Source organism: Mycteria americana, chromosome 1 (genome assembly GCF_035582795.1).
Source record: "Mycteria americana isolate JAX WOST 10 ecotype Jacksonville Zoo and Gardens chromosome 1, USCA_MyAme_1.0, whole genome shotgun sequence".
NCBI lineage: Eukaryota > Metazoa > Chordata > Aves > Ciconiiformes > Ciconiidae > Mycteria > Mycteria americana.
In genome coordinates, this window is record NC_134365.1 from 155,811,956 (window position 1) to 155,834,089 (window position 22,134).

Here is a 22,134-nt window from a genome sequence, read left to right on the forward strand (position 1 = left end):
ATAGTAGAAAGGAAAGAAAGGCATCCGTCTGCTGCACCACACTTTTTTTTTTTTTTTTTTTAAACAACTGAGATGATTAAGTGCAAACCTGCAGAGCTAAGCTTCTGCTGGGGTGTTTGCCTGAGCAGAAGTGAAAACTCTTTGGGAAGAGCCTGTGCCCTGGGGTGTGCGTAGGGAGGTTAGTCTGGTGTCTGGACAAGTCTGAACTGTCTCTAGAGTACACACAAACAGCAGCAGTCTCAGACAGTGGGCAGAAACCAGGAATATGTGGTGAATAGTTAATGCATGCTGTAACAGCAAAGCAAAACTGAGCAGCCCTCTTCTTCCAAGTGCATTAAAAAAAAAAAAAAAGCGTACAGGCCCTTTATTAACTAGACAGTATGTGCTCTTCTTTTCATCTCTGCTGATCTGCAACAGCTACTTGAGATAAATGATGACATAGGTGATGATGGCCACCGGCAGGCCAGTCCCACTAAGACAGTGCCCCTACCTTTGGCAGAGGACCCCGGTGGCGCAGGCACAGGTTGCCTGAATGAGCACGATTTGGTTTTTAATAACTTCCTACATTTTCTTTGCCTTCTGTAGTGCCACCTGGCGTCGCTGCCTTGAATGGAAATTAATTTCAAACACCGTTTTTCACAAGGCCCTCTGATCTTTTGCATGTAGATCTTTCGAAGGCCCAGAAGATCGGCTGTGCCCGACCTTTTGCATGGATGCAAGCATCATTTCCCTCTGTTACTGCAGACACAGAACTAGTGATCTCCAGTGTTTGGGAGAAAAGCACATGGTCCTGCTAACTGAAGCCCTCCTCCTTTCTGCCAGCCAGATAACTCCAGCTGGCTATTCCAAATATACCTGCTTTTACGTTCTTATGCCATGCTCCTTATAACAATACTAATATTAACATTACCAATTTCACTGTTTCATGCTGATAAGCAGCAGCAGGTTTGTAACACAGCTTACTGTAAGTTACCATGTCAAACAGAGAAAAGGTCTCTGTGCAATCAGACGTGAGCTCTGATCTGTTTTAGTATCGTTCTGTTTTCTACAGGAGGAGGATATTAGATTCAGATCCTGGTGCTTGTTTTACCAAATGTCATGTCTCTGTGTTCATGTTTTACTTGTCCCATTTTTCTCTCTGCTCTGGTACTCTTGTGTTCTCAGGTTGCAGTTGTTCAGCTGCATCTTCTGAACCTAGCCTGGATAGAAATATAATCTGGACATCTCTCCCAACAGTCTATAACTTGTTCTTATCATTGTCCTGGTTTTGGCTGGGATAGAGTTGATTTCCTTCCTAGTGGCTGGTGTAGTGCTGTGTTTTGGGTTTTAGTATGAGAATAATATTGATAACACGCCGACGTTTTGGCTGTTGCTAAGCGGTATTTACACTGGTCAAGGACTTTTTTTCAGCTCCCCATGCTCTGCCAGGTGCCCAAGAAGCTGGGAGGGGGCACAGCCAGGACAGTTGATCCAAACTGACCAAAGAGCTATTCCATACCATATGGCGTCATGCTCAGTATATAAAGCTGGGGAAGCAGAAGGAAGGGGGGGACATTCAGAGTGATGGTGTTTGTCTTCCCAAGTAACCATTACGCGTGATGGAGCCCTGCTTTCCTGGAGATGGCTGAACACCTGCCTGCCCATGGGAAGGAGTGAATGAATTCCTTGCTTCGCTTTGCTTGCGTGCGCGGCTTTTGCTTTCCCTATTAAACTGTCTTTATCTGCACCCACGAGTGTTCTCACTTTTACTCTTCTGATTCTCTCCCCCACCCCAGTGAGGGGGGAGTGAGCGAGCGGCTGGGTGGGGCTTAGTTGCCGTCTGGGTCTAAACCACAACAATTATGCAGCCAAATGGCCTCATTTTTATTACATTACATTATAGAAGACCAACTCCATTTTAGGCATCAGAAATCCAGAGTTTGCTGATCATCTGCTCTTTCCATCATTTCCAGCTGAGAATTTTAGTTTTAAAAATGTTAGCTTTCTCTGGACAACATTGCTCATTTCCAAACAATCATTAATTTATCCTTAAAATGTAATAGGTGATTAAAATGAGAGAACATTTATGATTAGCAGATGCACACTATATATTAGCTGAGCCAGTACTTATTAACATAGATAGTTCCCTTATTACATTGATTTTTTCAAACAGCCCCCTCAGAACTTCTTGCCATAAGTCTCTGCATGAAGACATGTGGAGTCTGTCATCTGGGATTACAGCTACACTGACATACAAGACCCAGAGTCACTTCTCACAAGCATAAGCCTCCAAGTTCCCAACTTCGTGCTGGAACAAGCCTTGGGCACCCAGTAGCCTCCTCCCTATGCCCCTGCTTTCCACGTAGGAGCGGGCACCGCGCGGGGCCCAGGCGTGAGCGATGCTGCACTGCCAAGTAACCAGCACTACCAGGTCCGCTGGCAGGAAGCTCTAGAGATGTGCTGCAGCAAATGCCAATGGATAAGCACAGGTAAGGCTGTAACGCTGCGGTACATCATGAGGAAACACGTATTTTCCTCATACTTACCTAACCTTTTAGAGTCAACACCAGTGCAACACAGGTAATAGGTATGTGCTAGATAAATGCAGTGGTGGTGTTGTATTGTCTTTGTTAAAGAATTGCTACAGCTCCCTATAACTTAGGGCCTTACGTAGTAATAGCAAATGGAAACTGAGAACGCTGAGCCAAGGTTGAATGTGCGGCAGTACTCCTGCCTCACGTATGCAGGGTAGTCTATAATTACACAGCTACAGACTTTCTTTTTTCCCAACAGCTTCAGATACTATGAAGTCCTCCCACAATAAACATGACTACATTTCTCTTAGGCAAACATAACCAGGCACCTGGAATCCTAAGGTGCCCATAACTGAATGCAGATGCCTCACGTTATATTAGACAATTCAGGAAAATTTCTGATTTTCAGCTAACACTGATTTTTCAAGTATTAGCTCACGTAAGGTCTGTCCTTGAAATTCTTTCTCCATTCAGTAAAGTGCATCTTTTACACAAAGATGATGCCACTGTTATTATACTCTCTCCCTCATAAAGCAATAATGATAACTGTAATCATAATCCGGTGAATTCTAATCTTCATGAGAAAAACTATTCTTTCTAAATTATTTGGAATATAGTGTTCACTATTTTTTCTTATACTGAGGAGAAGAGGGTTTTCTGACTTTTAAAATGCTTTTGGCATTAGAAAGATAATAATGACTTCTTTCTTCAGGTTTAGAAAACCTGAACAATCTGTTCATAACAAATGTATGCTGCTGGTGTGCCTTCTAGAGATGTGCTGCATACATATCCCTGCCTTTAAATAGAAAGCAGTCAAAGGGTAATTGCAGCATTTAAAAACACTGAAAGCGTTCTAAGTAGGAAGGAAAGATGGTTCTGTGGTTAAAGTATAAGAAAAAGAGAAGATCTGGGTTATATTCCTGGGCTGGGTGGATATTTCGTTTATAACCTTGGGCAAAATGCTTCATCTGTGCCTGTCTACTTTTCCATATTTTATTCTGTGTAAAATGGGGATTCTAACCCTTTTCTGCCTCAGAGAATACTAAAAATGTTTGCGCAGGGCTAGACATCCTGAGGTGGAAGGTGTTATCTGACTGTTATTATAAATGGAAACACGGGATACGTCTATGTAGGCTCTCAGTTAAGGGCTGATCTAATTACACAGAGGAAACCAAAGAAATAGAGTTAACAAACCTCATTCTCAAAGGCTCCAGTTACTATCTGATTGTATCTCTCGTGTATTTATGTCTGTCGCCGGGAGCCTGACTCTCCAAGAATATGCTTTTAACTGCCTCAGATTTTCAGGAGGGAGGAAGTGTTGAGATTAGTTTCTAATCCACCAGCTATTATATTTAAGAAATCTTTGAATACTATAACACAAAAGAAGTTACCTGCAGAAAAACTACCCTGCCACAGGACAAGGAATCATTCCTGCAGTTAGGAACCACACATGGTTCCCCTGATAAATCACACACGTAAGAATCGGCAAATCTTTGTAGCTCCAGTGCTGCTCTTTTTGTCTATAGCCCCTCTATTGCTACCAGTTCAACAGTGGTAATAAAAAACTGTACTTTGAAATTCTATAGCACCCTCTAATCTGAGCATCTGGGAGTGTGTAATGGAGGCTTGGATTCACAAAGACATCTAAAAGCCTAAAACCCACCAATGTTTTAACAGCCATGGGGACACGTATTCCTACATCCCTTTGTAAGTTCAGGCCTTAAAAGACACTTTGTTAGACCAATTTATTGTACCTCCTAACTTAATAGAATACGGTAGCTTTTTAACCAGGCATAGCAAAATGATTCAATAGTTTAATGCAGGAAGCAGAGAAAAATACCATATTCACTAATTTAGATACACGGGATATTAATCATCAGGCTAGAATGTGGCAGGCAGGAACACTAGGAATTGTTCTTATTCTCTTAAGAAGGCTATGGATTGAAGTTTGTTTATGTCTTTCCTTACAAATATATAGTAATATACAGAGACTCCTCCTAATACTGTGAATGAAGTCGGTAATCTTCAAGAATTGTAATGGAAAAAAGCTCAGGCTGGTATGAAGTGGACTTTAGGAGACGGATGATCAGTTTCTTGAATATGATGGTTCACTAAAGTGAATAGCAATTTTTCTTCCAATACTTGTAGGAAGATGAAGTTCATGATGTATTCTGCAGGGGATATTGTTACCTTGACAGTCATTTTTGTCTGAAAGTATGGTACATACTGTTACAAAGTGACTAATTGCTATACTCAAAATAAACCTGCAGGAAAGAAAATGAAAATATTTTCCTCTATTTTTAAAATTGTTTACCCTATACATTTAACACAGCTAGAGATATAGCTAGTTTCATCATTTTCTTGACTAGTTCATTGGAAAGAAAAAAATGAGTATCAGAAAAAGTCTCCAAACACTGAGAGGAGAGCAGAAAAATCAATAAACACTTTAAAAAGCATTACAGAGTGAAACCTTCAGACTGACCCCTTAGAGTACACTGTCAGAAAACTGCCTAAATACAGCTAGTTCAAATACAATCAAAAGATGACATTTGCTTAACAGTTTATGACTATTTTCGATATTTCAAACAAAAGCATGGGAAAAATTGGTTCCTCCTTTGCCAACTGGTTGCTTCTCTTCTTCCCTGTGACATAAGGAAAAACCCCAACCTTGACCTTGAGGCTTTCAGCTCACACAGATGTGAGAGTTGCTATTGGCATGAGAAATATGCACCTGGGGAAATGAGTAAACAAAGTAAGGTTAATAAAATAAATAAATAAATACGTCTCTGACCTTATTGCTTTATAGTGAAATTAGCTAAAAATCACCTTGTCATTCCTGCTTGCGCAGTATTGCAATGCTTTGTAGAGCTTTGTTATTGACTTATGCTATATTTAATGAGTTACTTTTGCCTAGTGATATTACCACTTTTATAGAAATAATCTCCTCACAAATACATTAGTACATCTTTTTTTATTGGATTGCTACATACCATTTTTGTATTCAGTGCCTTATTTTGATACTTTTCCCTCCTCCTTTGTCTAGGGCTGAGAAAGATCAAAAGACTTTGCTCTAAATTACTGAAGCCAGATATGGTCAAAGGTCCTATTGAAAAGCTCATGTTGTATACAAAATGAAACATCTATTTGGAAATACTAACTCAGTTTCATTACAGAGCTTCATTCTCCAGGCTCCCTTCCAAAATTATTGCTCTGCTTTTTAAAAGGAAATAGTTGTCACAAAGTGGCTTTAACTTTCAAAAATATTTTGACAGCATTTTGGGGGGTTTTGACAAAATAAAAGTGTTCTTGCAAAACGTTTTCACCAAATCACATTCTGGTAGAAAGATGACTTAATGTGATTTCTTTACTGCAACTCCATATATGTAACATGACTGTGATACTATGGGCAGCACAGGAACTTAGAAAATGTCAGGTAGTTTTACGGAGCTTGTTGGAATGCCTGTTTGCTGGCTGCAGTTATACTATTCATTAGAAAGATATATAATGCTGTCCACCCCTGTGTAATCAATAACATTAATATTGAGTGGGCTTCAATTTGTGTGTGTCTGTATATCTTCGTGTTGGAAAGGAATTCTATTTATGGCTAAGAAGTACTGGACTGATAAAAATGAAACTTCTCAGATAGTGGCGGCACCACCAGAAGAAAGACAACTGTTCTGAGAAGCAAAACATTAGTACTACTTCCAGTTTATAGGATAGCTAGTATTATTCATCCAAAATTGTTATGTTACTGCAAATACTGAAAAAAAATCCAAAATAAAAAATGAAAATGTCCTTAATTTTGCCCTTATATAGCTTAAATCATAGTTTCTGGCATCTCGTAAGTATTTCGAAACACAGGTTTCTTTTTTATATACATGTCAATTCAATGGACTTCCTGTAGGTATATGGCATTATGGAACACACTTCAGGCTCCTCTATCAGCAGAAGAACAGCTTAAGTGAAGAGTTTTGAAAATGGAGAGGTGGTAGTAATATTGTGAAAGTTACAAGTAGGCTGCAATGCGGAACTAACACACTCAGGAGGGTTAAACTGTTTGGATCAAACTCTCTCTTCATCTCAGCCCTACTTGTGCACAGAGAAAACATCTATCTGAAATCAAGTCACAACGCCTCGTCATAAAACATATGGCCCTTCAAAAGTTAGATCTGTGGGCAGCTTTAATAACCTTTTAATACTGCAGACTCAGCATAGCAGGGCTCTAAGCCATTACAGGGTTGCCTGTGTAGAAAATATATGCTTAAGTACAGAAGCCAAATGGTTCTGGAGCCAGAAGAGACCCAGCTGCTGCTCCTCCAGGCTGCCATATGCTAAGTGAGGCACAGACAGTATCCTCCACTGTCTCCAGCCACTATAATTCTTGACATTGGTTATATGACACAAAAAAATGTCTGTCTGGCACAGTGAAATGCTGGAGGTGTCAGCACGATGCTCTACTGATTTTGGTGTGTCCCACCAACAGCTAGAGCTATCTAAAGTGTTGTGCCCTGTAGACATAACCATTAAGGACTTCAGAAAACCAGAGCAATTAACCCTCAGGTTTTTCATAAGGGTAAGAATCTTTTCTTAGCATTATTGCTTAGATTTAGAAAGCTTAAGGCCAAAAGGGGCTATGATGCCTTCCAGTCTGATATTGTGCACAACATACACACAACTCAGTAGCTTCTGTGTCAGTTTGTATCTGGTCACTCGGCCTGTAACAGAAGACTGATTTTAAATGTTTGAGATATGGAGAAAGTGCCATGCTCTTAAACATATCTCTCTAGTGATTGAATATCCTTATTGAATTAAAACCATAATTTTTTCTAGCCTTATTTTGGCAAGCTTCAGCTTCCATCTCCTGCTGGATCTCATTGTACATTTTTCTGTTATAAAGCTATTTACTATCAGAAATATGTTCTTTATGTAGCAGCTCTGAACGCAAGTCTCTCTAAGCTTTTATGGATAAACTGAATTCCTTGTAAGTCACTGTCATACTTTTAAAAGCATGCATTTCACTAAGCTAACTGATGGATTTTCTGTACTATGAAAAATCTGAACGGCAATTACTTTTTTTTTACTGTCCAATGCTCAGAGGCCAAGCAGCAAGGTGAACTAAGCTTATAGCTACACAGTAAGAAAAAATAGTGGATATTTTTTCTTTCTCGCTTTTCAAAAATGAAATAAATTAAGATATGATTCTGTATGTCCATAAAAATGCTGGGGGACATCTTAAGCTGATTTAAGCGATCATAGCTATACTGGAGTTGGTAAAACCACAATAACCTCCATATGCTAGCAACCTGACTTACCAGAATTAGCATTTCTAAACAGGATTGCAGGATTAATTCTTTTCATTAAGAAAAAAGCAAGGAGATCTGTGAGCAGTAGAACTAATGAAGCTTAGTTTCCTCTATTTCCCAGCAATTTGCATCCCTCCTGCCTCTTTCTGACTACTTTCCACATTCTTTCCAGAGCTCTCTGTCCCTTAGCCCTTCAGTTCCTGCATCATCCATCTCTCAGGCCGGGCAAGAAGTAGCTGGTACTGTAGCTGGTTCAGAGCTAGGTGTAGACAGCTAGCTGTCCAGGGTGTGCTTGCCAATCAGCTGGTTTGCTAACAGCGAACACGACAGGGAGAACTAAGTTCTCCTTACCTTTCTTTTCAAGGAGGCACTAACTTGGACCTTAGTAGTCTCAGCCACTGAATTCCATAAAATTTTTATTAAGTTAATATCCTTAAGAACTCTATCCCTCTACTAAATTTGTTTAAAATTGGTGAAGAGATCCAACAGTTATGAGGAGGCACTGACACGTGGAGTAACTGCATAAGCCTCATTTCCTTAGGAAAAAGAGGCTAGAAATGAAAGAATACATTCCCAGTAATGTAACAGAATGGTTGGCTATTACAGTACTTCAGCAGCATAACGTAGGACGTGGTTTTGCTGAAGCTGAAAAGCTGGGATTAGTAATTGTACTTTTGCTTGCAGGCACACACGAGTGAGCCCATTTTAATGACATGTTCTTATTGTGCTGCTCTGTAATGTGTTCCGATTTCAGAACTGTGACACAATTGCCATAGGTAAAACAACCAGCATGACCAGAAAGAATTAGTAATATCCACTTAAAAGCAGTAACAGGATATTTGTGAGTGACTGGAGTCCCTCAGAATTTAAAGCTTCTATAAAGCAACACGCCTTTGTGATAGTATCGCCAAAGGTTTTTTCTCCCTTGTGAGCAACCATATTTGCTGCTTGATAGATTAACACCTTCCGTGACAGAATCTAAATCTGAAGTGACCATCACAGCAGTGAGTGGTCACTGGCTCTTTGTAGGACAACGACTGCGGTTGCTTCAGATGGAGAATGGAACAGAGAATCTTCTGCTGCTCAGTACAAAAAAAAGTCACACCATCTTTGAAGTCTTTCCCTCAGAATTATTGGAGATGCAAATTACAACCCCCCATTATTTGCATGGGATGAAGTTCCGATAGCTTTATTAATCTGGGGTTCCACTTCTCAAAAGAGTCTAAAGAGAGCACCACTAGGATTTGAAGAGTTATAATGGGAGCGGTAAGACTATGATGGTCCTACTACAATATTCCAAGTAACAAAAAACCATGCGTCCTCAATGAATTTCAGTTCTTGGCCTGCCACCGTGATTAATTTCTACCAGTAATGCTAGTGATGAGCCATCTTTTACATCTACAATATTCCCATAATGAAAGGCCTGCAGGTATGTGTCCGTAGAAGGCATACGCACAAAACCGTGGCTACACAGAGATAACGAAGCCAACAGGGGCTGCCAGAAAGAAGCGTGTGGCACTTCTTTCTGGAGGAGAGGAATGCATGTGTTTACAGCCGGCGGTGCACCGAGCCCACCCGGCTGCTGCGGCGTTTCGAAGCACCTCCACGGGAGAGAGCAGAGGTGGGTTGGACAGAGAGCTCCAGCAGCACAGGGAGAATCATTATTCCCCAATTATGTATTTGGGGCCGGACTCGGCACGAATTTACTGACTAAAAGAAAAGGCAGACAGACATCGTGGAAAGTCAGTGTCTGCGTGAGGGGGTGGCAGGCCCGAGGAGCGCGTCACCCGCAGCGCCGCGGGCCAGCCATGGGGGTGCTGCCCCACGGGGGCAGCCATGGGGGTGCTGCCCCAGCACCCCGCTCTGCCCGGCGGCCGGGGGCCGAGACCTGCGCGGGGACCGGGGCCGTGCAGGGAGGATGTGGGTCAAGGATCTTCCCACATTTTTCCAGATCTGCATCGATTCGTAACTACTTTGTGTGGAAAAGTTACCGACGTGCCTTGGCTCCCCAAAGCAGCGAATTGCAGCGAGTGCAGCACCCCACGGCTGCACCGAGCTTGTTCTTCTCTGGGGAGGAATGAGTGAGCCTGGTCTCCCCGGGTTTTTGAGGGAGGGGTGAGAGGACGTTTTCTGACAGGGGAAAGCTGTTGCAGAACGGGAATTTTCTATTTCCATTTTTGGGAATTTGGAGGACATTTTTGGCCAGGGCTGGCACGCATCACAGGCCTCGCAGTGTGATGCCTGATGCCATCACAGACCAGGTTACTGGTCACCGCCGCATTGCTTTAGGACGCCCGGGCCTCGCTGGGGCCCTACGTGTCCTCCCCCGCCGGTGTGCCAGGCCCGGCGGCGGCCCCGGGCGGCGGGGCGGGGGGGGTGGGCGGCGCCTGCCCCGGAACCTCCGGGCGGCGGCGCGGCGGCGCGGCGGAGCGTGTTCGTGGAGGCGCGCTCCGATGCCGCCCCGCGCGCAGGGGCATTGTGGGTGCTGGGCTGCCGCCGCTGCGGCTTTCGGCGGGTTCTGTTAAAATGGCGCCCTAGGCGGCGGGCGGCGGCGGCCGGGGCGGGAGGTGTCGCCGCGTCCTTGCGCTGCTGAGCGGGGGCCGCTGCCTCTCCTCCTTTCCTCTGTCATCCCGCCGTGCCCCCGGCTCTGCCGCCCGCTGCCCCCCACCCCCACCCCCCGCCTCCCGGGCGGCGATGGCGACTCCGGACCAAAAATCCCCCAACGTTTTGCTGCAGAACCTCTGCTGCCGCATCCTGGGCAAAAGCGAAGGTAACGGCTTTCTCCTCCACCTCGTCCCCCGCCGACAGCCGCTGGAGCCCGCGAGCGGGGGCTGGGGGGGGGCGAGGAGGGCGTGCGAGCCCGGGGGGGCGAGGGGGTGCCGGGGGAGGGCGGGCGCCGTCGCTGGGGGGTGGAGAGGTGCCGGCCCCCCCAGACCGGCCGCCAAGGGCGTCCCCCTCGCCCCCCCGGCGGGGAGCGTCTTGGCGCCCGCCCCGGCGGGGCTTGCGGCGGGGCCAGGCAGCCCGGGCCATCCGCCCTGGGCCTGCGGGCCGCTCTGCTGCCGGCCGGCGTGGCAGCGGTCCGGGAGCCGGAGCTGCGGGCGGCTGAGGAGCCCTGTGGCAGGGGGGTGGGCTTGCGGCGCCTTCGTGTCCTCCGCCTCCTCCTCCTCCCTCAGAGCACTTCGCTGGCTCCTGACGGAGCCCTCCTCTTGTGGGGAGGGGAGCACCGCTCCCGGGGTGCTTGGGGCAAAAGGTGGCTCCTGTACACGTTCAGGAATCTCTGCCTTCCTCCGGTGTCTGCTCAAGTTGAGCCATTGACATCCACTAGGTCCTCTACAGGTCCTCTACATCTTGTTGCCGCTGTGATCCTCCGGCAAGGGAATGAATTTCTTGCCTGTTTGCGTAAGTTTCTATCTGTTGCAGTCAAGGCAAAGACTCTGTTTTTAGTAAGCAGTTGGAGGGTGGAAAGGAAGAGGTGCATCTGCTAAGTCTCCTTTTTAAGTTGCTCTGTTTATAAGCATTGCTCACCAGACAAATTCATACCACAGCTTTTGTTGTATCTATTTTTTTGTATGAGAGATGGCTTTCTTCCTTATTAGTAGTAGCTATAAACTCTTTTATGGGTTCTTTTCTCCCTCCATGCCACTCTCTTCTGACAAGTCTCTCCTGGTTACCTTTAGGTATTTCCATGGCAGTAACTAATAATTTTGAGTATTGACCTGTTGTAAAGAACTGGGTTCAAACTGACTAAAACATGGCCTATAAGTGAATTACTGCTATCTTAGAAGTCTAGAAAATGAGTGACAAGGTGGAAATATACTTGTTGTGTGTCTCAGACTTTATGTTTCCACCTATTGGAGACAGCACCTCACAGTCTCACACACCATCTGTGTCTCTAAACTGGAAAAATATGGGTTTGATGATGGACTATTTGATGGATAAGGAACTGGCTGGGTGGCCACATCCAAAGAGTTGCAGTCAATGTCTCAATGTCAAAATGGAGATCAGTAACAAGTGGTGTCCCTCAGGGGTCTGTGTGGGGACTGATCCTGGTCAATGTCTTTGTTAATGACATAGTGGGGTTGAGTACGCCCTCAGCAAATTTGTGGATGACACCAAGCTGAGCAATGCTGCTGATATGCTTGAGGGAAGGGATGCCATCCATAGGGACCTTGACAGGCTTGAGGACTGGGCCAATGCGAACTTCGTGAAGTTCAACAAGGCCAAGTGCAAGGTCCTACACCTGGGTCAGGGCAGTCCCTGTCAGTACCAGCAGGGGGATGAATGGATTGAGAGCAGCCCTACAGAGAAGGACTTGGGGATTACTGGTAGATGAAAAATTGGACATGAGCTGCCAATGTGCACTTGCAGCCCAGAAAGCCAATCATGTCCTGAGCCGCATGAAAAGAAGCATGGTCAGCAGGTTGAGGAAGGTGATTCTTCCCCTCTGTTCCACTCTTGGGACCCCACCTGGAGTCTTGCATCCACCTCTGGGGCCCCTAGTACAAGACAGACATGGACCTGTTAGAGCAGGTCCAGAGTAGAGCCACAAAAATGGTCAGAGAGCTGGAACACCTCTCCTGTGAAGAAGAGCTGAGAGAGTTGGGGTTGTTCAGCCTGGAGAAGGCAAGGCTCTGTGGAGACCTTTTTGCAGCTTTTCAATACTTGAAGGGGGCTTATAGGAAAGATGGAGAGAGACTTTTTACCAGGGCCTGCAGTGACAAGACAAGGGGCAACTGTTTTAACCAGAAGGAGGGTAGATTTAGCTTGGACATAAGGAAGAATTTTTTTTTGATGAGGGTAGTGAGACACTGGAACAGGTTGCCCAGAGAAGTTGTGGGTGCCCCATCCGTGGAAGTGTTCGGGGTGAGGTTGGATGGGGCTTTGAGCAACCTGATGTAGTGAAAGATGTCCCTGCCCATGGCAGGGGTGTTGGACTAGATGATCTTTGAAGGTCCCTTCCAACCCAAACCATTCTGCGATTCATCTGAGAATACTGGAAGAGTTGGGAAGAACTTGGAATCTTGTTGTCTTCACTGAAATGTTGAGTAGGGTCCCCTTCACAGAAACATGCTTAAAGCTGTTGATTGCTGTGGTTTTTGTTTTGTTTTTCCAAAATCCTTTCCCCCTCTATTGCATGTTTAAGTCTTTTGCAAAGCCATAAATTTCCCATTTCCAGAATTGTCAACCTGTAGTAGCTCTGTGACAAGAATTTCTGATGTGACATTTTATCAGGATGTGGCAAGTTTCTACTCTTCTCCTATCTCCCCCAAATCAATGTTTGCTTCTAAACAGTTTAATACCTACTGTGTTTTTATGTAACTACACGTTTCTTTTAGTAACTGGTTTAATTGTGTGTTAGAGGGTATTTCACATCAGCCTTCAATTCTAGGGTGCTATTATAGCTCTGCTTTTAAAGTTGTTTCTCACTTTTAACATTTGGAAATTTTTTTTCTAATACAATTGGTACATGTTCTTATTTAAGAGCACTCAAAACTTTTCACTACCAGAAATCTCAAATTATTGTGCTAGGTCTGCTCCCAAAAAGAAATAAAAAAATGGAAAATAAATTGTTTTTTTATTAGAGTAGTGGAGACCTCATGAGGTTTTCTTCATGACTCTTTTTTGTAGATTTGAAAGGAGCTGTGATCTAAACTTAATCTAAGCTTATTTCTTGGTATTGAGTATCTTATCTAGGTCTGTGATACTTATAAAACTTAAACAGAGTGTTAGAATAGAAACAGAAAACTGTGTTTATCAATCGTGCTATGAGTATTGAAGAGAGCTGGCTCATTTCTACTGACTTTAGATCTAGTCGTCTTTTTGAAATCATAGTATCTATACATTTCCCTCTCTTCTGACTGGAGTAATAAGTTTATTTGCAAGCAGTATGTGTTAAAAAAAAAAAGGGAAAAAACATGGAAGAGAAATCTGATTTTTGGTTTGTTTGTTTGTTTTTTTAAATAAGTGTTCAACCTGTTCCTGTACATGAATAGAATCCTGGGATTCTATTCATGTAACTAAAATCTCTTGCATGTGTGTGACTAATGAAAGGGGAAATTTTGCCCAAAATCATGATAAGCTGCTGCGTGCAACCTGTAATCCACTGTGTCTGTTCACTTGTGGGTTATCTGAGGAGTTCTTTGAAGTAACAACTTTAAAAAAAAAATCAGTGTGGGTTGTCTGCCACGTTTATTATCACCCATATTTTTATGCATGTGGCAGATAGGAAGCTCATCCTTACCCTGTTCTTTATTTTTGTGTTATGGGGAGCTCTAACACTGAAGACTCGCCCTTCTAACATAAGACTTCTCTTGAAACAGTCAACTGTATTATGTGTGTTAGTTTGTCATCAACTCAGCTATTGATATAAAGCTCATAGAGACTGATAAATCAAAAAGTCTTTGTGGAAGAAATTCTGGTGATGAAAGGTGTGTATGGCATCCTTTGTGTTGAGGTGTGATTCATGTATCCCTAGGTGTCAGGGAAACCACCACACAAGTTATTTAGTGTCTCACGTTTTTTCAGACTTGTAACTCTAATATTCTTTCAGCACAGGATACGTTTGAAGTATGGTATTTGTGTGTGGTTAGTGGTCTACATGCAGCTTCTCCCTCCTTGTATACTGATGAAGTTAGGCTGCTTTGTATATACATGTTCTCTTTTTTGAAGAAGACTTTACAAGTATTATCAGTTTAGTCTTTTTAAGTGATTTATAATGTTCAATTATTTCCACTGAGTTTAGGGGGAAAAAAGCTTAGATCCTTAAGAGACTTTTAAGTTCATTAGAGAAATTCCTTGTAAAAATTAGTAACAAGAAGATGAAGTTAGGTACAAACAGCCATCTTTAACCATTTGTATAGTTATCCTGCTGTGAATGTCTTGAAATCCTAGCCTTTGATACCTTCCTGGACTAAGTGCTCCAGTAAAATACAAGGTACTGAAGTAATTGGGTGAAATGTAATGGGTATATAATAGAAAGCAGTTGAGATTTGATGACCTAATGGTTCTTCCTGCCTGTACATTCCCTGAGTTTGTCCTTCAAAAGGTTTCATCTACTTGGCTATGTTCCTTCTCAGCACTTGTGTTTTATTATGTTTGTGAGGAAGCTATGGTTTCAGAAGGAGCTGAAGGTTTCCATTTTTATAATGTCTGTATCATAATAGTGCACTTACAGCTAATGTGGGATGAGTGGTCTTATGCTGCATCTGTGTTTACGTTCTGCGATGCCATGCCTGAAGTCCTCCGTAAACCTGATGGAGCTTGTTGTCTGCTAGGGATTCTTTTGTGTCTGCCCATGATGGCCTTAGAAGGCTTCCACCTTCCCCACTTGTTAAAGATTTATGTTGAAATGAATTTGTGCTATGATGGAATGTGACTGCAGAGGCTCCCAGTGGTAGAGCTATCCTCTCTCTCTTCCCACTTTTTTGAGACCATCCCCTAAGTGGATGGCTTGCTTAGCTTCCAAAATCAGTCAGCTGCATAGGCCTAGTTACTGTTTCTTTGCAAACAGCTCTTCTTCTGAGAAATTCATTACAAGGTCTGCTGAGTTAGGTGGAAGAACTCTATTTAAAATAATAAAAAAAAATCTGCCTCAGCATTTATTTTGTTTTTTTTTTTGTTTGTTTGTTTTTTTTTTTTTCTCAGTAGGACTAAGGTTTGAAAGCTCTCTGTTCCTGTGCTTTAGCCAGTTCTCAACTAAGGGCTTAAAGCTAGCTTCCCATGGTGCTGTGTCTGCAGTCACTCACTGCGGTTGGTTAGGGATCTCTGCACTCTGCAGTTGGAGCCACTGCTGACCTCTTTCTTCCTCATGTCCTCACAGTGTCAAAGAACTAGTGTACCAGTTCTGCATTATCAATCTTTCTGTATTTATCCAGGCTATCCACCTAACTTTTACACTAACACACCTGATCTTGCAGAAAGCTTGCCTGCCTATGCAGTAATTTCTATGATTTCTTTTCCCTTATTTGTGGAGTCCAGCAGTTATACAGGGTTGCATGCCTCTCTTTGGACAGTGAATTTAATCCTTCTGACAAAAAGCTTCTTGTTCTTAGCTGTCTTTCACAAACCTCTTGGTAATCTTAGTCAGAGACTTTGTAGACTGCTGTACAATCTTGTCAGTTGTAAGAACTCTTAGTGCCTCCAATGGAATCAAATGGTATTGCTGTAAGTATTCAAGCTACATCTATTTGGTTTTGAATCCTAAAAAGATTTTTGTGTGCCGAAGTGCTTCTGGAGGTGCGCATGCTCTAGAAAGTAGTATTTCAGTCTTCAGAGAGCAGTTTGCTACCTGAAGTTCATAGTATGGCTTTAATTTAATCTCTGTAATCTCAGTGGGGGTTTTGTTATTGTTGTGTGTGGGATGTTTTTTTTTTATTTTTATTTTACTTTTTTTAAGCTCTTAACTATTAACTAATAGGTCTTAAATTTTCATGGTGAGGGGAAAGCATAGAGTTCATTCAAAAGGTGGTATGGAGGGTTTTTTACCTATGCTAATAACAGAAGAAAATGCGGTTGCTTCTGCAAACGCAGAAAAAAGTTGACAAGTTAGGCAAAAGTTCACAGTGAGGGTAAAGTTCTGAGAAGATTGCGTGACTGAGCTGCTGATAGTCCAGTGGGACGTTCCTCACATAAATGTGTTTACTGACAATACAACAAGAGCCAGCGATATTAACAGAATTAAAGAATAGTTATGTTTCCTGTGCAGTGCTTCAAAGTTTGTGGACAACTTCTAAGTAAGGAAAGGCATGGGAGCGTGTGTGGTTTGGGTTTTATTTTGTGGATTTGCTGGGTTTTTTCCTTTGTAGGAGAGAAGTATGTGGGCTGGAAAGATGGTTAATTAAGAATAAACTTAAAATGCTTCAAATAAAAACTTGTATGAACGCAGTATTTTTATGTTTACATTTTATAATTTGTTTTTACTGGTATTTTTCCTTCTGATAGAAATGAACTTAAAACAGAGAAGTTTAAGATAGTTGACTAAAGCAGAAGACTGATGCAAAATTAATTTTTTTTCAGGAATACTTCATAACTGGGCTGGTCCTAAAATTACACTTCTCAAACACAATGTTTTCTAGAGGAACAAGCAGTTTTGCTTACAGTGTGTGTAGATTCTCTTAAAAAACCAAAATAGTAAACACTAATGGCTGTGTTAAACACTTAAAAGACCACTAATAGTAACACTCTAGACTAGTATTTTAGTTTATCAGTATATGACATCATATTAATGCAATTTCCTTTTTTTTTGCCACTAATAATTCATACTGATGTAGAACTTCTGATATATTTAAAACAGAGAACATACAGCAGCATTACTGTACTGACAAACTCTGTATCTGCTCATGGTATGTGTGAGAAGGTTCTCAGCTTTTACAGCTTTTCTTCCAAGCTTAGTTTTGAAGCAGTAGCACATTAGGTGTTTAAGCAAACACTTTCTTACAGGAAAGAAGTTTGGGTTTTTTTCTTCAGCATGTGTTGGATGGCAGCATCTGTATCAGAGTAGTTTGCAGCAATAGTTGTTAGCCCGTAAGTGCCACACATAGCGCATTAAACACACTTTAAAGCGTAATTGTTTTACAGTAATTTCGCATCTGCATTTAAGCAAAACTGTTGTCTGGGATGACAGACAGCTGACTGGAAGAAGAGATAGTGGAGACAGTTTGCTAATCTCTGAAGTCTTTCACGAAAGAAAGTGATTACTGTTTGGTTTAGATAAGTTTCTTTAGAATTGTCCTATAGTTTAGAAATTATGCTTACAGACAAATTGAAATAACCAAATGTCTTCTTTCCAGGAAACAAAGTTTCTCACAATCATGATACATTAATGTTTGGAAACACGGTTTCAATTGGTACTTAGTTTTTCAGGACATTGGGTTTTTTTTTCCCCCCTCTGGATACTTCAGTGGACCCATAGCTGACATGTTGAAAGAAATGTATAAGACTGTAAAGTGAATTTCTGTAAAGTTAGAAGCTTCTTTTTAGCAAAAGACTTGCTGAATTTCAGCATTTCCTCTGAAATACTGGCTTCTTGGAAGTATATTGGCCAATTGTCTCTTCATCTCTTAAACTTTTCCTTTAAACTCTATTTTTTGTCCTATTTCTCCTTGCTTTTTTAATAACCAGATTCTTCCTGTACATTGTTTCTATATTGTTTGCATGTGCTACACTTGTATTTTCTGCAGCTTTAAAATGCTGTTATCTGCCTTTTGAAGTAGTTCAGTTTTAATACTGCATTGTTCGTAGGAAAGTTTGAATGGCTGGGTGGAGTATAGATCTTTGAATTATTGATAGATTGCTGTGCTCAAAGGAGAGAGTTTTAAATTTTTTTTTTTTTTTTGGTGATTCGCAAGTGCTATTTCTTTGTTCAGCTGTATGGCTGCTTACCAGTATCATTAATTGTGTGTGTGTGTGTTACTTAAGAGATATAGTCTGAAGGGGAGTGGGTGTCTTTATCTGCATTCACTGCTCTGATCAGACTCTGGAAAACAACAAGTCATGATCAGTGTTATTTTCCCCCCTTACCCGACAAACAGCTGCATCGATTTCATGCATCAGATATGTTGAGCTTGCTGTTACATAATAGATTCATGCTGTAATCACTTTTTGATGAAGAAGGATGTACACATACGTAGATACAGAGCTGTGTATTTTAAGCCCGTCTGCTGTCATAATGGCTGTTCTTTGAGGAGGGAAGCCATTAAATGTGTCTATCAGTTATAAACTATGTGAATTTTTTTTTTTACTGACAGATATCCGTATTAAGTTAACTTCAGCACCTAAAGTGATTAAACATATTTTACAGACTTAGAAGAAATAATCTGCTGAAGAAACTCCCACAGCAGGGAGTTTTGTTTGTAAAAGAGAAGCTGGACTTGATATGAATAAAACATGAAAATCTGAATAAAATATAATATAAAAGCAGTCTTTCTACGATGCTGTTGAATTGCCAGTGCAAATCTGTATGTGTAAAGAGCAGATAACCTTGTTCCATATTGTTAGTAGTGTAACAGATTTAATAATCAGAATTTTTTTATGGAATTGTAGTCTTTCAACTAGAGATCTCTCTCAGATGCCTTGTTAGGGCAGTATGGGAAAGACTATACTAAGTTTCTGTGCTTTAAGTAGTCTTGCTGTGGTTGGTGTTGAAGGTTATTGTGGAAGGTTATATATCTTAAAATCTTCCCCATTACAGGAAAAAACCCTGCTACTTACTGTTAATAATGTATCTGTTGTGTTTTTTATTAGATTGAGGACTTATGTTTAAATCTTCAAGGTTTCTGTCCAGAAACTTTCACATGTGTTTCTTTGTCTCTCAGTCTTGCCATCAATATTCCCTTGTACCACAGAACTAGAAGCGTGGGTAGCCTTTTGAAAGGTAGATTGGAAAACACACAAATGGCAAAGTCCATTATTTTCTTCTGTTATTTTGAGGGAAATCCCTATTCCAACATCATCAACCAAAAAAACCCCACCCAAACTTGTGGCAATGTATAGCTGTCTTGCCGAGTCAGATCTTCTGGAGAAATGAAATTCCAGAGAGTCTCTAGACACTTTGTACACATCTTTGCTGGATTTTTTTTAATTACCTCATCAGGTTACTAAAGACAGTAAACCCACTTGATTTCTCATTGTGTGGATCTTGGTTCACTTGAATTTAATCTAAACCCCCAAAACCATAGGGAACAACAGAGAGGAAACATAGCACTTAAATCTTTTTGAAACACTGATATGAAACATTTTGTTCAGAAACCAAAGTATTTTTTAAAAGTGAATAAACACAGTAAATACAGCATTGCTTACATGGAAAAACTGTGCATTGTTGTTCAGTGTAAATAAATAAAATGTAATGCTCTGATTTTTAATTTTTTTCTCTAAGCATTAAGCTTACTGATAATCACAGTATAAATCATAGCATATACTGAGAAGTTAGCAGAAGGAGCTGAATGAATAATGCTCAATTGTCCAGATATAGCAGAATTATGTTTTTTATAAATCAATGACATATTTTCTTACTCAACACTCTTTTTAAGATAAACATACTGTGATATACTGCAAGATCATAAATGTATAGGAAACAAGTTAATTCCGTAAAGTTAAATAAGTCTTTTATTTCCTGTGGATTTGTGTTGCAAGCTTTCTGTGCAGTAAACCCCCTGCATTCCTCAGGTGCAATACTGCCTGCTTGTACTCTCATTCCCTGTAGCTCTCTTCAGAAAACCCTCTTCCCTCATCCTCCAGCTCTCTGTTCCTTCGTGCTCGCTGGCTGCGGTCCGGGCAGGATGCGGCACCTGATACTGCTAATTCGGTGGAGACAGACGAGAGGGAATACTTAACGACTGCGCTTTCGCTGCCATCTCTCCCCCCAGGGAGAGCTGTTTGGGTGTTTGTTTTACCAGTCCACAGTTTCCATGAAAGCTGTTTAACTTGGTATCCCTGAGACCTCTATCAAATTTATTTAAAAAAAAAAAAAAAGTTAAAGGGTAATCCCTAAGGGATAGGGTGGTGCAGGTGGACATAGAAGTTAATTTCAGAATATAATTTTCCTTAGAAAACCAGGGTAATGCATCTGATGATTGAGGAGGAACTGTAGGGGGAAGTTCTTCTGGCTTTGTTGTGGTTGGGGTGTGTGTGTCTGGGTGTTTGTTGTTTTGTTTTTTAAGATGACTATTTATGGGGTTTTGTAATTGCTTCTTTCTTTTTATATTTTTCTATAACTTGTATTGAACTAGTTTACTGGAGATCCATTCTCTCCTGCTTTTTAGTGGATAATCAGTGAGGGAGTTCATTATTTAATCTACATACATGTCATAACTGATAAAGTACTTTGGTATCAACCCTTGATCCTTCTCCTAACTTTAGTTCAACCAAGATGTTGACCTGGAACTCTTGTAGCAATTTTATTTTTAATTTGTAGCCCATGTTATGTCACTATAGCAACACACCAAAAATATTTAAGAATGACTAGAAAAACCTCGCTCTTGCCTAACTGCTCCTAGGTACACAGTTGAGGAATTAATGAATGACAAAATTCTTACTGTTGTTTGGGATAACTTAGTGCCAGTATTTGACTTTAATTGGCCTTGCAGAGTACTTTTGGAAATCTTGAGTTGTTCTGTAATGACGTGCATTACACGTAAGAATTACTCAGAAACACTTCCTCATACTTACTCTTCCCACCTGGTTCAGCTACTGGTAGCTTAAACTCAACTGATGAACTATTAAATTATTTTATATGTGTATTTTCAAGTCCTTAATGCAAATGAGAGGTTGCTTAGTCTAACAGTAGAACTATTCTTTCTAGGAGACATTTAAGTCATGCAGATTTGTGACCTTGCAGTAGTCTGGATATTGACATTTTCTTCCCTGGAAGTAGAACGATACCCTTGCTCCTTTTGTAGTACAATATTGTCAAATACTTTTAAATATTAGTGATTCTGTCTGAGCAGACTTTTTTCCTGAATGTGTGAAGTATTGCTTTGTGTGAACTGGTTAATGTTTGCTGGTTTACAGTTGTATTCTAGTAGATTAGGACCAGTGGGTGGCATTTATATCACAAGACAGTCAAAAATGGGCATTCAAAAAGAAAGTAGCACATTCTGATTTCAAATTTCTTCTTCCATAAATTTCTGGAGATTTTCATGCATTTAATCAATAATTCACTCCTAGTGTCTCCCAGGTCATTTTTTTCAATTGTCAACATTAGTTAATTTAAGAGATGATCCAACGCCTAAAATATCTCTGCTTTTAGTGGACCTTTACCCTATTCCATTTTTCTGTTCCTTTTGTACGTATTTGTCCAGGCCAGCATCCTTTCTTTTTCCTTGGCTGAACCATTGCTGCATTACTCCACAATTTTCTCTGAAAGTTGACTGCTTAACTGACTAAATAAATCACATGAGGAGTCTGATGCATTTGCACACAAAATTGTTATATACAGAACAGACTTAATACGCAAATTGCTTGGATGATTTTTTTTTTCCTGAAGTAAGGAAGTGTAAGAATTCAAGTAGCTGCCACCGTGCATTTACACTTACTTTTTCTTACGTACCTTTCAGCTCATGTTATTACGGTTATTCCTTAAGAGGAGTAGAAATTTATCCGACATTTTGTAGGGGCACTTGACATATCTGTAGGGTTATAATTTGATTGATTTTTCAGGTCAATAAGTGGGTGACTATGCTGTAGAGGCACTAATCCTGAGATGACCCTATCTCAGTGTTACCAGACTGTTATCTTCCCAAAAAGCAGAGATTCCTGCACTAAAACAATACTGTTCAGCAACACTATTAAAAACAGAATTATTGCATGATGAAGGAGCAGTG

At 41.3% G+C, this 22,134-nt stretch overlaps 1 protein-coding gene across 2 annotated transcripts in view; it reads left to right on the plus strand.

The window, feature by feature from the left end:
* The first annotated feature begins 10,260 nt into the window (after positions 1 to 10,260).
* TUBGCP3 (tubulin gamma complex component 3) overlaps positions 10,261 to 22,134 on the plus strand; it is a 64,054-nt gene continuing 52,180 nt past the window's right edge. The window contains exon 1 of one of the 2 annotated variants that reach the window (XM_075525677.1): positions 10,261 to 10,586. In XM_075525677.1, the coding sequence (XP_075381792.1) occupies positions 10,511 to 10,586 (76 nt within the window). In that variant the 5' untranslated portion in view covers positions 10,261 to 10,510. The remainder of the gene's footprint in view (positions 10,587 to 22,134) is intronic. The other variant, XM_075525666.1, reaches the window with a different exon arrangement.